Here is a 14,412-nt window from a genome sequence, read left to right as displayed (position 1 = left end):
GTACCGATAGGTATTAGAGTACTTCTCAGAAGAAGGGGTATTAATCAGGTACAGATCTGATAGTAAGGAGATTAGAGATGGATATGGTCCCAGCCCCTGGCCTCAGCCCCAGCCCCTAAACCATTTGGATCACTCCCCACAGGCCATGCATGGTCAGCAGACTGAGAGTTTAACCAAGGAGCTTACTCAGGACTGGATCACAGCTGACCCGATAACACACTCTCATCATTGTGACCCAAAAATTACACCAGCGCTGCAGACATGCACAAAATTGACAGCATTCCCAGGCTGACTGTAGAGTACAGACAGGAAGAATCATTCACTAGTGCACACTTGCATTTAGAGAGAATAAAGAGACTCTGTGTATTGTTCAGAGTCAGAAATGTTTTTTCTTCATAGATGGTCCCTTTAGCCAATTATTTAAAAAACACTAATATACAAGTATCAAAGGTTTTATCGCACATCCCTGAAATGCTTCATCATTTTAATATGTGTACATGCTTACTCGGATTTTGTGTGTCATGGTGTTGAAACGCTGCTAATCAGATTATACTAACACGTATTGTACAGTGGATAGATTCATAACGTTAATGGGATTTGCCCCATAGATTGCAGCTGACGACTCGTCATTCCAAATGTGGCGATAATGATCATTTAACCCAAAACCCGAAGCACTAAGCCCGACTGTGTGCTCCACTGTGAGCCGGCGTGTGGAACTATAGCTGCACTAAATAAAACTAAATAATCTGCACTGGCTGCACGTTGACAAGACGGAAGCAGATTTTTCTCATCTGCTTCTGAAGAAGACTCGACACTGGTTTAGTTTGTGGCCACGTTTTAATGCTTTTTTTCGTAAAACCACACTCATTCTTGTTAAATAACAATTTAAGAGGGAAAAAAAAAGGAGTTCCACTTCAACTAAGTGCTCGGTCCGTGTCTGCATTAGGGCAGTGGGTGTCCTCTGGCCATGAAATGGCTGCATAATTGAGTTGTACATGGCTGAACCTGATCAGAGACGGTTCACTGGTTGAGCGAGACTCCATGCGCTAACACTGCATGCACCAGCGGTACCTCAGGGCAGCCTACCACGCTCCGCTCCTACTATATTTCTCTTCTCCAGCTACGACAGGAAAGAGAAGGAGGGGAAAAAACCTGCTGATTGTATCCTGATAGATTTTTGTGGCCTTGGGCAACGGAATTAAAGAGATTAACTGTTCATTATGAAGTAGACCACATTGATTAGGCCACTGACAGATGGGCCAGCAACTGAAGTCTGAGTGTAACAATTTAAATGTCATGAAAATTGGCAGTTACCTTCTCCCGATTGATTTTTAATTTCTCCTATTTTCAGCTAACATTTGAAACGAGTTTCAAAAGTGGCGTAATGTTGAGAAGAGTAGCCCTATTGGGTTTTAATGGGAGGACAATTGGAGGATAACAAAGCTGTATTATTAGTGGAGCCGATATCTGCCTTACAGGCTCCGATGTCGACTTTGTTATTTTGGCCGTGAAAGGTCGGTTTACATACGTGAAGTGCTTTTCAGGTGTTACAGAATTCTGCAATTTTAGGCGAAATAAGAACACATTCAGTTGTTCAGATCAGCGTGGTGTCACATATCAGTCCTTTTTAACAGGTTTGCCATTGCAAAACTGCAGCCTTGCCCTCGTCTGAAGAGCATCTTTAATTAACTGATAATCACCGCTGAGCTTTTAGACACTTGTGTCACTGCTCCAAATGGCAGCACAAAGTAACACGGCTGTTGCCTTAGGGGCACGGGGTCATTAGGAATAGTGTTAGGGCAACGTTGACAGATGGTTTGTTGCTCCTAAGGTGCTAACAACCTTCGACACACATAGCAATCCTCTGGCCACCCCTTCTGGTCCCTTCCATCAATTTAGAGCCACATTTTCATCTGTCCAAGACATTTAGTGAGCAACTAAGTGCCCTGACCACTTCAGTACACTAGAACCTGTTTACCAACTTGACACTGCTGCCTTCCTCAGCAGCAGTGAGTTTCAAGTGTAACCCCCCATAACCCTGTGCTTTCCCCACATGCCTTCACACCCGCAGTGGGAATGTCATGCGTTCATATGTAAAGAGTGCCGTGCCTGTTGTTTATACAAAAGGTGCTCGTTGTTTGGTGCTTGCCAGCTCACCTCCCAGCTTCCCAGCTCCGAGTGTTTTCAGCTGGGAGTTCTCTCAGGGCTAAAGGGCCAAGCAAACACTGACACTGTCCTACTTTGCACCATACAAAAAAAACACGTTTCAGTCAGGACCAATATAGTCAAAGGATTTAAGGTGGATGTGGGTTGCAAAGCGGATTGCAGATGCACGACATCTCTATAGGTAAACTAAAGGAACTTAAATAGTGTGCGCAGTGTGACGGGTGCCAATTGGATGCATAAATGGGTATCATCTGAACAATGAAGTGATGTTGGCTGACACTGAGTGAGGATTGTTTATTTCTCAGGTCTGTTTACATTTGTAACGTTAAGAAGTTCATTTGTCACACAGCTTTAATTATAATGAATTATTATAAAATATACATGCAAATGATTTTCTCGTATTAGATTCAGGCCAGAGGAACCTAATGAATCAGACTAGTTTGCATTGTTCTTTTCATCGCTGGTGTTTTGGGAATATTCATCATCTGTGCTTTATTGGATTTCAGTTCATCAGCTTCTGCGTCTGACAGACAACTGCCTGGCGCGTTATTTGTTAGCACGGAGGCACCGATGTCGAAAAACGATTGCGCCTCTTGTACGTCGTCGTGTTTTTGTCAGCTCAACCCTCCACTATAGTCGTCTAGCCTCCTTCACCCCTCCCCTCCTCCCGGGCTCCTGTTTTCTCTTTGCCATTAAATTGTAAAATCTACTTACTGTGTTGCCAGCCTGATCCCACTCAAGCTGCGTAATCTCCTTGTAATAGAGTGTGAATACTGCCTGGCAATAAATCAGCACCTCATCAGTGCACTTTATTAAATATAGACACCAACAGACAGCTCTTAGTATATTCAATTTACCCTCTGACGTAGGCTTCAACACAGGAGATAAAGATAGATTGAGCAATCAGGTGGATGCTGAGGCCTGAACCCAGTCTGAGAGTGGAAGGAAGGCAGAAACCCCCAATCTCATGCAGGGAGATTGAGATGGGGGTATACTGGAGCCAGACAGGAAGCCAACAGTGTGCAGGACCAGGAAGGGGGCGTTTGCCAAGCTTGTTTAGTTATTGTGACACATGTACAGCTAGGTACATCCGGCGTTGTTATGTATGTATATACATATTTTTAATGACAAAAATAGATAAAATTTGAATACTTTCTTAAACTTTAACATGTGTGCATAATCTTTTTGTGTGAAATCTTTTTTGCCGATGTGCCTTTAAGTGATGATCAGCAGAGAGACATACCTCATTAAGCAGTGTTACTTGATGGCAGTGGAGATAAATTATGTGTAATTATAGCAATGATTAAAGCCTGATTCGTCCTGGTCTTTGGGGCTAAGAGATATGTAAAGTCAGTAGTGGCCAGTGGGACCCTGGGGAGAGCTAAAGACTTAGCTGCCCGGGTCAGGAGGTTATAGGTTGCAGATTAAAACAAGGGGATTACTGTATTTAACGTTTTTCAACCTCATAACATTCACAGGCTGCTGGTCAAATCACCCCATTCTCCAGCTACTTAGAATGGGATAATGGGCTGGTTATCACGTCAGAAGAAGGCTGATAGGCGCTTCCTGAAAACACAATTAATTTTCAGTCATCAACCTCTTTTTCACCTAGTCAGTTTAGCTTGTATTGACTAGACTTTACTCATGTTTTTTTTAAAGCAGCATTTTGTGTCATCAAATCAATGTCCAGGGAAAGCTCGCAGCAAACTGAGCTGTCTGTGTTGTACATGTGGCTGGATTTCAGGTCAAATTATTTACGTCAAGCACAGCAATTTATTACCAAGCTGCTATTGATTGGATCCTCCTGACGCCGTCATATAAATGCCAGAAGAGTCATAGTCGGCATGCGAGTTATACACACAAAGGTCCATGAAGACGAGTTTGCACCATCTGCAAAACTGCTCGAAATTGACATTTCTTCCTATATTGCTTGTATGTCTTGTGTGTCACACTTGACATGCAAAACAGAGGTGCACGCACATTTTCCCCAGTCCTTTCCTCCTTTTAAACTGTTATCTGAAATAAAACAAAACAACAAAAAAAGCTTTGATATAGAATAAGCTTATGGCAGTGTGATCATTCAGCCCAGTTTGGGGTTAGAAAAAAGAAAGATGTGCTCAACCTCTGGGGTCCCGTTAGGGGCAGTTTTAGTCTAACTGGAGCCCGGAGAGCACTTGACTTGGCTGAGGTGAGATTGCCGCTGGGCAGAAGTCTTCAGGGCCTGCTTGTCCTTCTGATATCTGGCCATGATAGATCAGCCCCTGTCCAGCCAGAATTACTCTCTTTCCTCCTTCTATCTCCTTTTTTCCCTTTCCCTTTCTCTTCTTTCTCTCTCTCTATCTCCTTTTTTCCCTTTCCCTCCTCTCCCTCCCCTCCCCTCCCTCTCTCCCGCTTGCCATCTTTTTTCTTTTTCTCTCCCTCGCTCTGTCTGCTCTGTTGTCTGATTGAGGTTGAGTTACGAGGGGGCTGCAGCTGGAGGGGGCCACCGTGCCTCGTAATTACATCTCTTTTTATTACCCACGCTAATGGCCCTCAGGGAGAGGGAAACAATAATAAATTAATAGAATATGAACTCCAGCTCAACAGAAATCTCCAGCATTTCATTTTGGACCGTCCTGTGCTCTGGCAGATGAAACAGTGCTCTGATTAATCTCTGCGAGGGGTTTAAAGCAGCCGTCTGTAGGTTTGGGCTGCCCCCTCCTGCTCACAGCCGAGGGCTTTTGGGGAGATAAAGGAGGAGATGATGGTTTTGGCTTCTGTTGTTGGACTTTAGTGGTCTGATTTTTGCCCTTTGAGCTATTAATGATGATGCAGTTGACGATTAGGTTATTATGCGGTGCTGTTTCTTTATCACTCGTATTTATTTGTGCTCCTTTGTCTCGATTGAGTTAAAAAAAAAAAAAGTCGCAGCAGAGAATTTTGAAAGTGAACATTTTCTTTGAGATATAAATACTCCTTATTTGAGCGGGGTGCTTAAGTCAAAGTGAACAAAGAGAAACTCAAGAGCCGCATTGTTATTATCTCCTCGGCCGCAAAGACTTTCAGACAGAAAGCTGCCGGTGCACTCAGCAGTGGAGTGGAAAAGGCCCTTCAAGCGCACCGACAGGCCTCTGTGATTTGGTCAATATTGTGTCATGTTTGGTCAAACCCCGCCAAGGCAGTGGGCTGGAAATGAAGATGTAAATATTGATATTTCATTAGAGGAAATCACCCACTCCGACGGCACTTAACCGGGCCACCTTCAGAGTGCGGCGGCCGGAGCGGCATGTGACCTGCGGAGTCGGGAAGTCACTTCATTACTCGATTAAATTGAGTGGAAAAAGGCGAGGCAACGACATGAGATCCCATTTGGAGCGATAATTTAGGCCTTGAAGAGAGAGGATGGAGCAAGGGAAAAACACTACCTCTCCATCTCACAACACTGGATTAAATTCAAGGACTTTTAGCGTCAAAGGTAATTGTAGGCTGCTGGAGCCGCATGTGTGCATATGGCTGAGAGGTGTCTGTTGTATCAGAACAACTCCAAAGCCACTTCAGCGAGCCCTGAACAAGGCCTTCTCACGAGCTGTCATATTGGGAACAGCGCTTTAGTTCCGCTTCACTCCTCCTTGGCATTAAAAGGCTACACAAAGCCCTTTCCTGTGATTGTGATGCCAACCTGATGCGGCAATCAAGACCACGTCCACGCTTGCATGACAATTTTGCTCCGGCCAGTCCACATTCTGTCCGACATAATGGCCACGTATGCAGACAAGGAAATAACACAACAAAGAGTTTTAAGATGCTGTCTGGATATGTGTGTAATGGCACAGGCCTTTTTAAAATATGGCTTATTGCCTTCACTGATAATAGTAAAGTGTTGTGAGTGCTTCTGGCAGTTTGAATTGTTGGGCCTAATTTGGGCTCTTCAGAGACAACCTCTGACCAGTCCAGCAGGGCACTGGTACCTTTCAGTTAGCACTCTATTTTACTGACTATTGATTCCCCTTCAAAATGTGAAGGCCCTCACATTCTGATCACAATCTGTTAATTAATGTATCCTCCAGCTCTTCCCCTGCAGTGGTCATCACCACGATAAGGGAAATTGAACACTCGGGTACTTCTCTCCCCAGCTCTTCTTTTCCGCCCGTCTCCCTCGCTCACTCTCATCGTCCCGTTTCTTTTTCACATTCTCTGACGCTTCCTCATTATGTCTCTTATTCTTCTTAAGCTGCATGTGTGTGTGTGTGTGTGTGTGTGTGTGTGTCTATGCGTTTATGTTGTCCTGGCAGAAAGAGATAAACATCAGGCTGGTGGCTGCACCCTAGTAAGATCATTTATATTTAAGAGAAAATGTGGAATGCGGGTGCAGTGAGTGCTCTGGTCAATACTGTAATCTATCGCCCTTAAATCACACAACGGCTACGCAAGTGTGGCAACAGCAAACTTGTAAAAGCAATCTTATTAATCAGGGGTGGAGCTGAAGAGCCTAATATGCTGTCAGAATGAGGCGCCTGCAGGAACGCTGTGCAGGAGGAGGGGAGGCGGGAGATTGGGGGAATGAATATGGGGAGTGTTGGGGGATGTCATGTGGTTTATTGACAGCTAAAGGGAGCTACGAAGGGAAAAAGGGACGAGACGATTCCTCTCTGGCTCTCTTTTTTTTTTTGGCTCTTATTAATTTGTTTGAATTTCTCATAGCTCATCTTTCAGGCATCTCACACTTTGTTTGATTTAATGTTCTATTCTGAGCATATGTCGTGGCGTTGGGGTAGAAAAAGACGGTGTATTGTCCTCGTGCCGATTTCAGCTTTATTCTACTGCTGTCGAAGAGTTTGGCCCTGGGCTTAAGCAGGCCTTTGGGCATGACTTGCACCATGTGACCCCGGCTTCGTTTGTGTCTCTTGATGTGCGTCGTTTTACGTTTATGCATTCATGTGCATACATGTAGATGCCTTTATCTGAATATGCATGCAAGTCTGTTTTCTTGCACTTCCGTGGATGTGTGTGTGCGTTCCCTCATCACCTCCTCTTGTTACACAGTACGTGTCATGTCCTCAACCCCTCCAATGAGGATGTGTCTTGGTGCTAATCCCCCCTCACACCAATACAAGAGTGACAGGATACAAGGGGTAACCACATGGCTTTGTGTATCCCGGACCTTTGCACCGATTTACTGTCCTCACTTACACTAAAGCCCACTCAAGTGCTCTGACACCAGCTTCAAAGAGGACCTTGCACTGTGCATTTGAAATTAAAGACCACTCGCTAACATGTGCATGTACATGTGTATTTGTTTTACTGATCGCATCTCCGACATCCTACGGTTTTAGCTTTCTTTCCCTCTAATAAAGAAGACTTTTTCTAAATCGTGGAAGAGATAAAATTACGTACATCACATAATTGCTCTTTTTTTGTCCTTTTCTTTAACATTTGACTAGAAATATCAGCTTGCAGATTGTGTTCAGGTTCTCTCGCTCAACTTCCCCTTCTCTTCCTGCCCAGGCTTTTCCACTCTCTCTCTGGGAGACCAGATGAGTCTGCTGCAGAGCGCCTGGATGGAGATCCTGATCCTCAGCATCGTGTTCCGCTCGTTGCCGTACGAAGACGAGCTGGTGTACGCCGAGGACTACATCATGGATGAGGAGCACTCGCGGTTGACGGGCCTGCTCGACCTCTACGTGTCCATCCTGCAGCTGGTCCGCAAATACAAGAAGCTCAAAGTGGAGAAGGAGGAGTTTGTAACCCTCAAAGCCATTGCTCTCGCCAACTCAGGTGGGTTATCTTCAGCACATCATGCATGACATAAAACGGCTTGAGTTTTCATTGAAATACATTTTATTTCATACTGATGTAGACTAAAAGATAGTCCTCAAAAGAGTTAAATAAAAATATAAATAATAATTAATAATTTGATTTAAAAATTTTGGGGAAAAGTTTTCTATTTAACCAAATATATAATTTTCTAAAACTAATTTTTTTAATCCAACATTTTCACTCTTTAGTTTAATCACTTATGTAAAAACAAATGTAAAATTAAAGCCACGTCTGTTAAATAAAATATTTTGTTGCATTTTTTTTGTTTAAAAAATGTAAGTATGCACATTTGGCATACAACAACGAATAAACCATACAGTAATAAGCAGAAGCAATGAAACTTTAAGCTTAAATTAAATAAATTAAAACAAAACTAAATTAAAACAAATGAATACACACACACTATCCTAAAAAGTACACAATCTTTGGGCTTAAACAAAAGTGAAGGTTTAAAAATATTCTTGAAAAAAATCCTCATAGGCATTACTCACTCAGGACATTTTACTTTTCCCGACTGGACCTCTGAGGAATGCACACTAGTCAGTGTAATATGGGTTTTGTCTAACACAGTTTCAGAAATGACATTTCTTAGTTTTTCATGAGTTTTTCAGTGTAACCTTTAGTTTGGAGCGTGAGATGGAGAGATGGAGAGAAGATAAGGCCAGTGTACGAGAAAGAGGGACGGAGGGAGATTTTTTTTTTTTTTTTTAATTGAACACCTTCAATGTTGTGGTATTTCTCCAGCGCTCCCTCTCCCTCCTCTTTCTCCATCTCCATAACAGTAGCTGCAGGGCACGGCAGCCACGGGAGATAAATTTAGCATTTCATTAGGAGCGCAGGGGGCTGTCAATAAAATGTGTTAAGTCAAATGGAATGAGTATCAGGGCGTGATGGGGCTCGTTTGTTCCAGTGCGAAGACGGCACGCCGCTATTGACAGGCGCCTTTTTGAGGAGGCAGGACCTGTCCTCCTCTGATCAATCCACGCCTGGGTCACCGGGCCACTTTTTCTCTTGTTTTGTCCGGGACTGAAAAACGAAAATGCTGATGCTGGGACTTTGCTTTCAGATAACAGAGCGTTGGTAGGGAGGTGAGGTGAGAGGAGGAAGGAGAGATGGGGGCAGTTCGAGGAGAGAAGTGGAGGAGGGGGAGGCGGAGGGTGTCCAGAACATTAGAACAAGGTCTCTGGGAGATCACTCTCCCGGGAGCCCCTCTGTCTGACAGCTGTGAAAATTCATAGCAATTGATTTTGTAATTAGCAGTTTATCAATCGGATCGACGTGGGCTCACTGATGGATTGCGAGGAAATTGTTTCTTCAAAGTTGTTGTTTTTTTTTTTAAATTTTAGTCAGCCGCCTCCTCCAGTGTCTGTAAGCTGCTCGCTTTCTCTCGTGCCCCATTTTCTTTCCCATTTGTCGAGATGTCTCCATCCCTCTTTTTATTTTCTCTTCTTTTCCCTTTTTCGACAAAACCTTCCTTTAAAGCGCAGCTCCAGTCAGGTCGGTTGTTAAAGTGTGTGTATGCCTTTGCTGCTGAGAAACTAGAAAGGAAAAAGAAAAGAAGAAAAAATGGCTTGATTTGTAAAAATGCAGCCTGTGTGGAAAGAACAAGAGATAATTATGTCACACCACATCCTCATCTGAGTCTTTTGTTCTTCCATTCCCTCCCTCCTTCACCCCCCCTCCTTTTTCTACATTCACTTTACAAAACGACCTACTTCATTTTACCACTGTGGATTTGAAAACCGTCAGGGTGAGAAATGTCTCAAGGTCTTGGGAATACAGTTGTTCCAGTCAATGAATTTGGGGCGAAGCCTGAAATCTGTTTTGCCTTTTATTGTCCCGTGTGGTAAAATATGCGCCGCCAAGGTGAGTCGAGTCAGGCAGCCAATGACATGCTGCCTCCTGAGTGCCAGATGCCAGTTAACCAGTGAAAGAAAGTGCGACCCCCAGACTGTCCCTGAGAGAGGTGGGAGCAGGAAAAGGCGAAAGTGAGAGGGGAGTACGGTAACACCATGTACAAGAGGATCGCTTGAAAAACAGTGGCACTGTAGCGAAACGTTATAGGAGCGAAGAACACCGGAGGGAAGCCAGACTGAAACTGCAGACAGCTCTAAAAAAAAATGTGAGGAGGTGAGGTGGGAGAGATTTGGACTATCTGAAGCTGGGAGAGAAAGTGAGAGAGTCATATTTTAGCTGTTCGCAGGAGAATGTAGTGAAGTGGACACTTTTCGATAATACAGCGCAAACTCGTGGAGAAATGCACGCGTCCACATTCGTCGCTTTCACATCCTTTTTGTAGGCGTCGGGAGGACAGTATTCAAAAGGAAGTGTTGCATTCATCTCACGTTTGTTTATGGTGTCCAATTCTCTAATGGAGCTCCCTTTTTTCCTTTGTTTTTTTTGGAAAACACTCTGTCCTTTGGAACAGTCAGGTGTTTAATGTGTACTCACTCAGCAAAGATTGGATGCTATTCATGCTATTGTTACTGGAGGATAACATTGATTTTCAGTCCCACTGGTCAAGAGCCATATCAATACCCTACCCAATCCACCAAAGAATAAATATATAAATAAAACAAAGCAGATGTTGTTGTTGTGTGTGTGTGTTTTTTTTCTTTTTTTATGATCTATTCTTTATCTTGTCAGGGTGTGAGTTATACTGATAATGTGTTCCTAACCTTGCTGCGACTGACCGAGCAGTTAAGATCACTCATGAGATTTAATTTTGTTTTAGAAGACTCTATTTCCCACGACTGTTGTTACATTACCACTGTCTAAAAGAGCAAACTATATTTCTTACAATTTCCCTTTCCCCTCTTCTTCTCAAATGTGAAAAATCCATCATCTTCATGCTCTTTTTTTTTTCTTTCTCTCCTTTTTTTTTGTCAGACTCCATGCACATAGAGGACATGGAGGCAGTCCAGAAGCTTCAGGACGCGCTCCACGAGGCCCTGCAGGACTACGAGAGCAGCCAGCATCAGGAGGACCCACGACGGGCTGGCAAACTGCTCATGACCCTGCCCCTGCTGAGGCAGACGGCCACAAAGGCTGTGCAGCACTTTTACAGCATCAAAGTGCAGGGCAAGGTGCCCATGCACAAACTCTTCCTGGAGATGCTGGAAGCCAAGGTCTGATCGGAGGGTGGCTGATTGGCCGCGGCAACAGAAAGTGACTTGAACCAAGGCTGAGGGTTCTCAGGAGAGAGGGAGACACCCCTGCTGAGTCTGCTAGGCAGGACGGAGACTGACCTCTCTCACTCCTCCTCTTCCTGGAACCCCAGGACACAAAATGAAAAAAAAAATGAAAAAAAAAGAGCAAATGCAAAACTTGGTTATTAGTATAAATATAAAATGATGCAGATTAATTTAAAATATATAAGAAATACTATGTACAGTAATAATTTTGGGGGTTTTCTTTTTTGTTAATTAACTGTCAGTTGTCATGCTGTATATGAAGAAGGACCCTTCTGCCGCTCGGCGTCTTCAGAATAAGTAGTTGCCAGATCTTGATAACAAGACTTTTTTTTTTTTTTTCAGAAAATTTAAAGTTCCAAAAAAATAAAAAAAATGTTCTGAAGACAGCGGAGGTGTCAACCATCATAAACACACCTACTTGTCTAACAGCTGATTTTCTTTTTTGTGGTCTGGACATGTAAATATTTATTATTTGAAAGACTGAGTGTACAGTTCAAAGTCTGGTGAACTTGGTGGCCATTTTCTCTTGTTCTTCTTCTAATGGGGGGGAAAAAAGAATGAAAGTGGTTACTTATATGTGAACTCTTATCAGTTTAAATGTCCTTGGATATACCTCTCTAGAGCATTATGCCGTGTGATCGTCGTGGATCTTTGCTCAGACTGGAAGACTCGCTGGTCCCATGTTTAACCAAACTAGCGTAGACAGGTACAATAGTCAGTTGTTCCTATTCTGTAGTAACTCAGCAATAAAGCGAGCCGTTGGGGAGCCAAGCTTCAGATCCTAGTGCTGCTGTTACTAAAAGACCATATTTCCATAGCCCCGTCTCACCGGTGGGACACGCCGCTGTACCTCCGTTTCCCACCGTTTCTCCTTCTCCAAAGCGGTTTGTGTTGCTGCTGCTCGTGCAAGCCAATGAACTCCAGACTGAACCTCAGATTTGGTCATTGTTTGAGCCTTTGGAAATTGCCTCTTTACATGCAAATGGATGACCTGATTCAGGCTAGGCGAAAGTTAATCAGCGGGTTTTGGTGTGGCAGTATCAAAGGATTTATGCCGAGTGGCAGAAGTCCAGGAGATTCCGTGTTCAAACAATCAGAGGCCCATATGTCAACCACTCTATTTTGGTCTCCTTTAAGCCTGTGGCAGAGTCATCCCACACACTGGGAGCAAGGTGCCCAGCATCTGCTCTCACCATTTTAGACGGCTCCCGTCTTTTAATAGCTGCGCCTGCATTTATAGGACTTCGACGAAACAGAGGTAAATGGCAGGTGCAGAGCCGCGGTTGTGGCGTTTCACACTGGGTTTATTTTTAAGCCAGCAGGAGGTTGTTGTGTGCGCGGCGTCGCACCACGATAGACACGTGGAGCACTTCTTCTTGACCTCGCGTTGACACCACGGCCAGCAGCACCCCTCCCACCAGCCGAGAGGCAGGTAGACGTCTGTGAGAAAGAGTATGTACATGTGAATAGCTATGCAAGAAATAGAGGGTCAGTATGCTACAACGGGTAGCAGCAACCCATCAGTGTGTCAGTGCAAGGTGTGAACTCTGGTGGGAGACAGATCCCCCACTGTGTTTAGCTGTAGGTCCATTGTGCTGGGTGTGAGTAGCACTGTAGTCCAGTCCACTGGAGTCATGCCACTGGTCTTCGTGAGAGAGGGAACGTGTTGAAGGAGGAATGCTTAGACTGCTGAAGGATTTTATGTGATGTGATAAATTGTGGCGCTGTCACAACAATATGATACCGCGATCAAAGGAATCCCTGACATCGCAGGAGGGTAGAGTTGCCGCCACGCTTGTCATATCAGTGGCTAACACCGCTTCAGCCGCCGCCATGCCTTTTTTAAAGCAGCAGTCTGATTGGTGCATCCGAGGTTGACCGCCCACTCCCTCTCCAAATTTTCCCGCTCAATTCCAAAACCTGAGCTAGCCGCCATCGAGTAAACGAGCTCCGCTGTAAAGGGTGACATTACCAACTTGACTTCTTTTAACTGTTGTGCAATACAACAGGGACCAATTCTGACTGAAACCATGCTAAAAGCATGCTTTTACTTAGATTTTGGAGAATTTGTAAGCGATTAAGTGACATATTCTAAATCCGTCTAATAAGTAACATGTATCCTGTATATCAGAACTTTATTTGATTTGCTCCACTGATGACTTTTGTGCTTGTTTCAGTGAAAACGCGGCATTAATGAAAGCATCTGCAGAAAATCTCAACAAATAGAAATTTGTAGTGGCCTAAGATGATCAGCCATAAGAAAGTCGATTTGATTTTTTTTCTTCACCTTGCAATATGACACTATGTTAAGGAAAAGACAACATGTCTTACATTAGAAGCTGTGTCTAAGTGTGTAAATATATCAGCGTCAATACAGTAGGTTGCCGAAATACCACTTAAAAAAAAAAGAAGTATGCAGCGCCCTGCTGACTACTACCTCATTATCATTTTGTCAATATTTCTCTGATTCAGCACTTTCTGGTCTTTATCATCCTCACGTCTGTGACACACCTGAGCCATCCATGTTTTTATCAAAGACTTCTTCTCTCCCGCAGTGCTCCTGCCAAAACATTTGTAGTTGTACATCTCCTCCTCCCCGTCATTCTTCATAGATCTCTTTGTAAAGGTAAAGCATGCGTTCACATCGACCATACAACTTGGCCGTCAGTGGGCATGACGCCCACGTTTTGGTTACTAAGCAAGTGTGTGTTTATATGAACATCAGTTTGTCAGAATTGGTCCCTCGATGATGAAACTGCAGACAGGGGCAGGTGACTGATTTGCTGCCTCTGCGCTGTGAGTATTTATGATGTGAAATATATCATTTGGCAATGGTGTACATTGATATCTCTGATCGTTGAAATCACCAATATCTGTGTAACTTTTATGTTTTGATTTTCAAAAAGGTAAAGGATCAATGAATTAAATACTCACTGAACTCTGTGATTATTTTGTGTTCTGGCTTAAAAAGTCTGTCGAGTAAAACTTTGAAGGAAACTTCACACGGATGATAATGTTTAAGGGTGACAGTTTTCTTTTTTTTAAAATTGTGTTCACAGCACTATCGCTGTTGTGTATCTACTTAATTCAGTGTAGCAGCTTCACCTAACCTTGTCCTCTGCTTGGTGTAAATACCCCCTTTCCACACACACACACATTGAGAGCGAGTTCAGCGACGGGACAAAACAAAGAGCACATAGGAGCTCCCACAAGACCAGAGATTGGTGGCAGTAAGTGAGGCAAGCCAGTGAGAGAT

The 14,412-nt window shown here is 43.8% G+C and overlaps 1 protein-coding gene across 10 annotated transcripts in view; it reads left to right on the top strand.

The window, feature by feature from the left end:
- The window catches only part of esrrb (estrogen-related receptor beta), a 44,325-nt gene extending 30,220 nt beyond the window's left edge, over positions 1 to 14,105 (top strand). For 9 of the 10 annotated variants that reach the window (XM_013276289.3, XM_013276288.3, XM_013276286.3 and 6 more), the window contains 2 exons: positions 7,651 to 7,920; positions 10,852 to 11,096. In XM_013276289.3, coding sequence (XP_013131743.1) covers positions 7,651 to 7,920; positions 10,852 to 11,096 — 515 coding nt within the window. Of the gene's footprint in view, positions 1 to 7,650; positions 7,921 to 10,851 lie in introns of all 10 variants that reach the window. The other variant, XM_013276284.3, reaches the window with a different exon arrangement.
- Positions 14,106 to 14,412: the final 307 nt, after the last annotated feature.

This window comes from Oreochromis niloticus, linkage group LG19, assembly GCF_001858045.2.
Source record: "Oreochromis niloticus isolate F11D_XX linkage group LG19, O_niloticus_UMD_NMBU, whole genome shotgun sequence".
NCBI classification, from domain to species: domain Eukaryota; kingdom Metazoa; phylum Chordata; class Actinopteri; order Cichliformes; family Cichlidae; genus Oreochromis; species Oreochromis niloticus.
The sequence above is the reverse complement of the archived record's forward strand: the minus strand, read 5'-3'. Positions and strand labels throughout refer to the sequence as shown.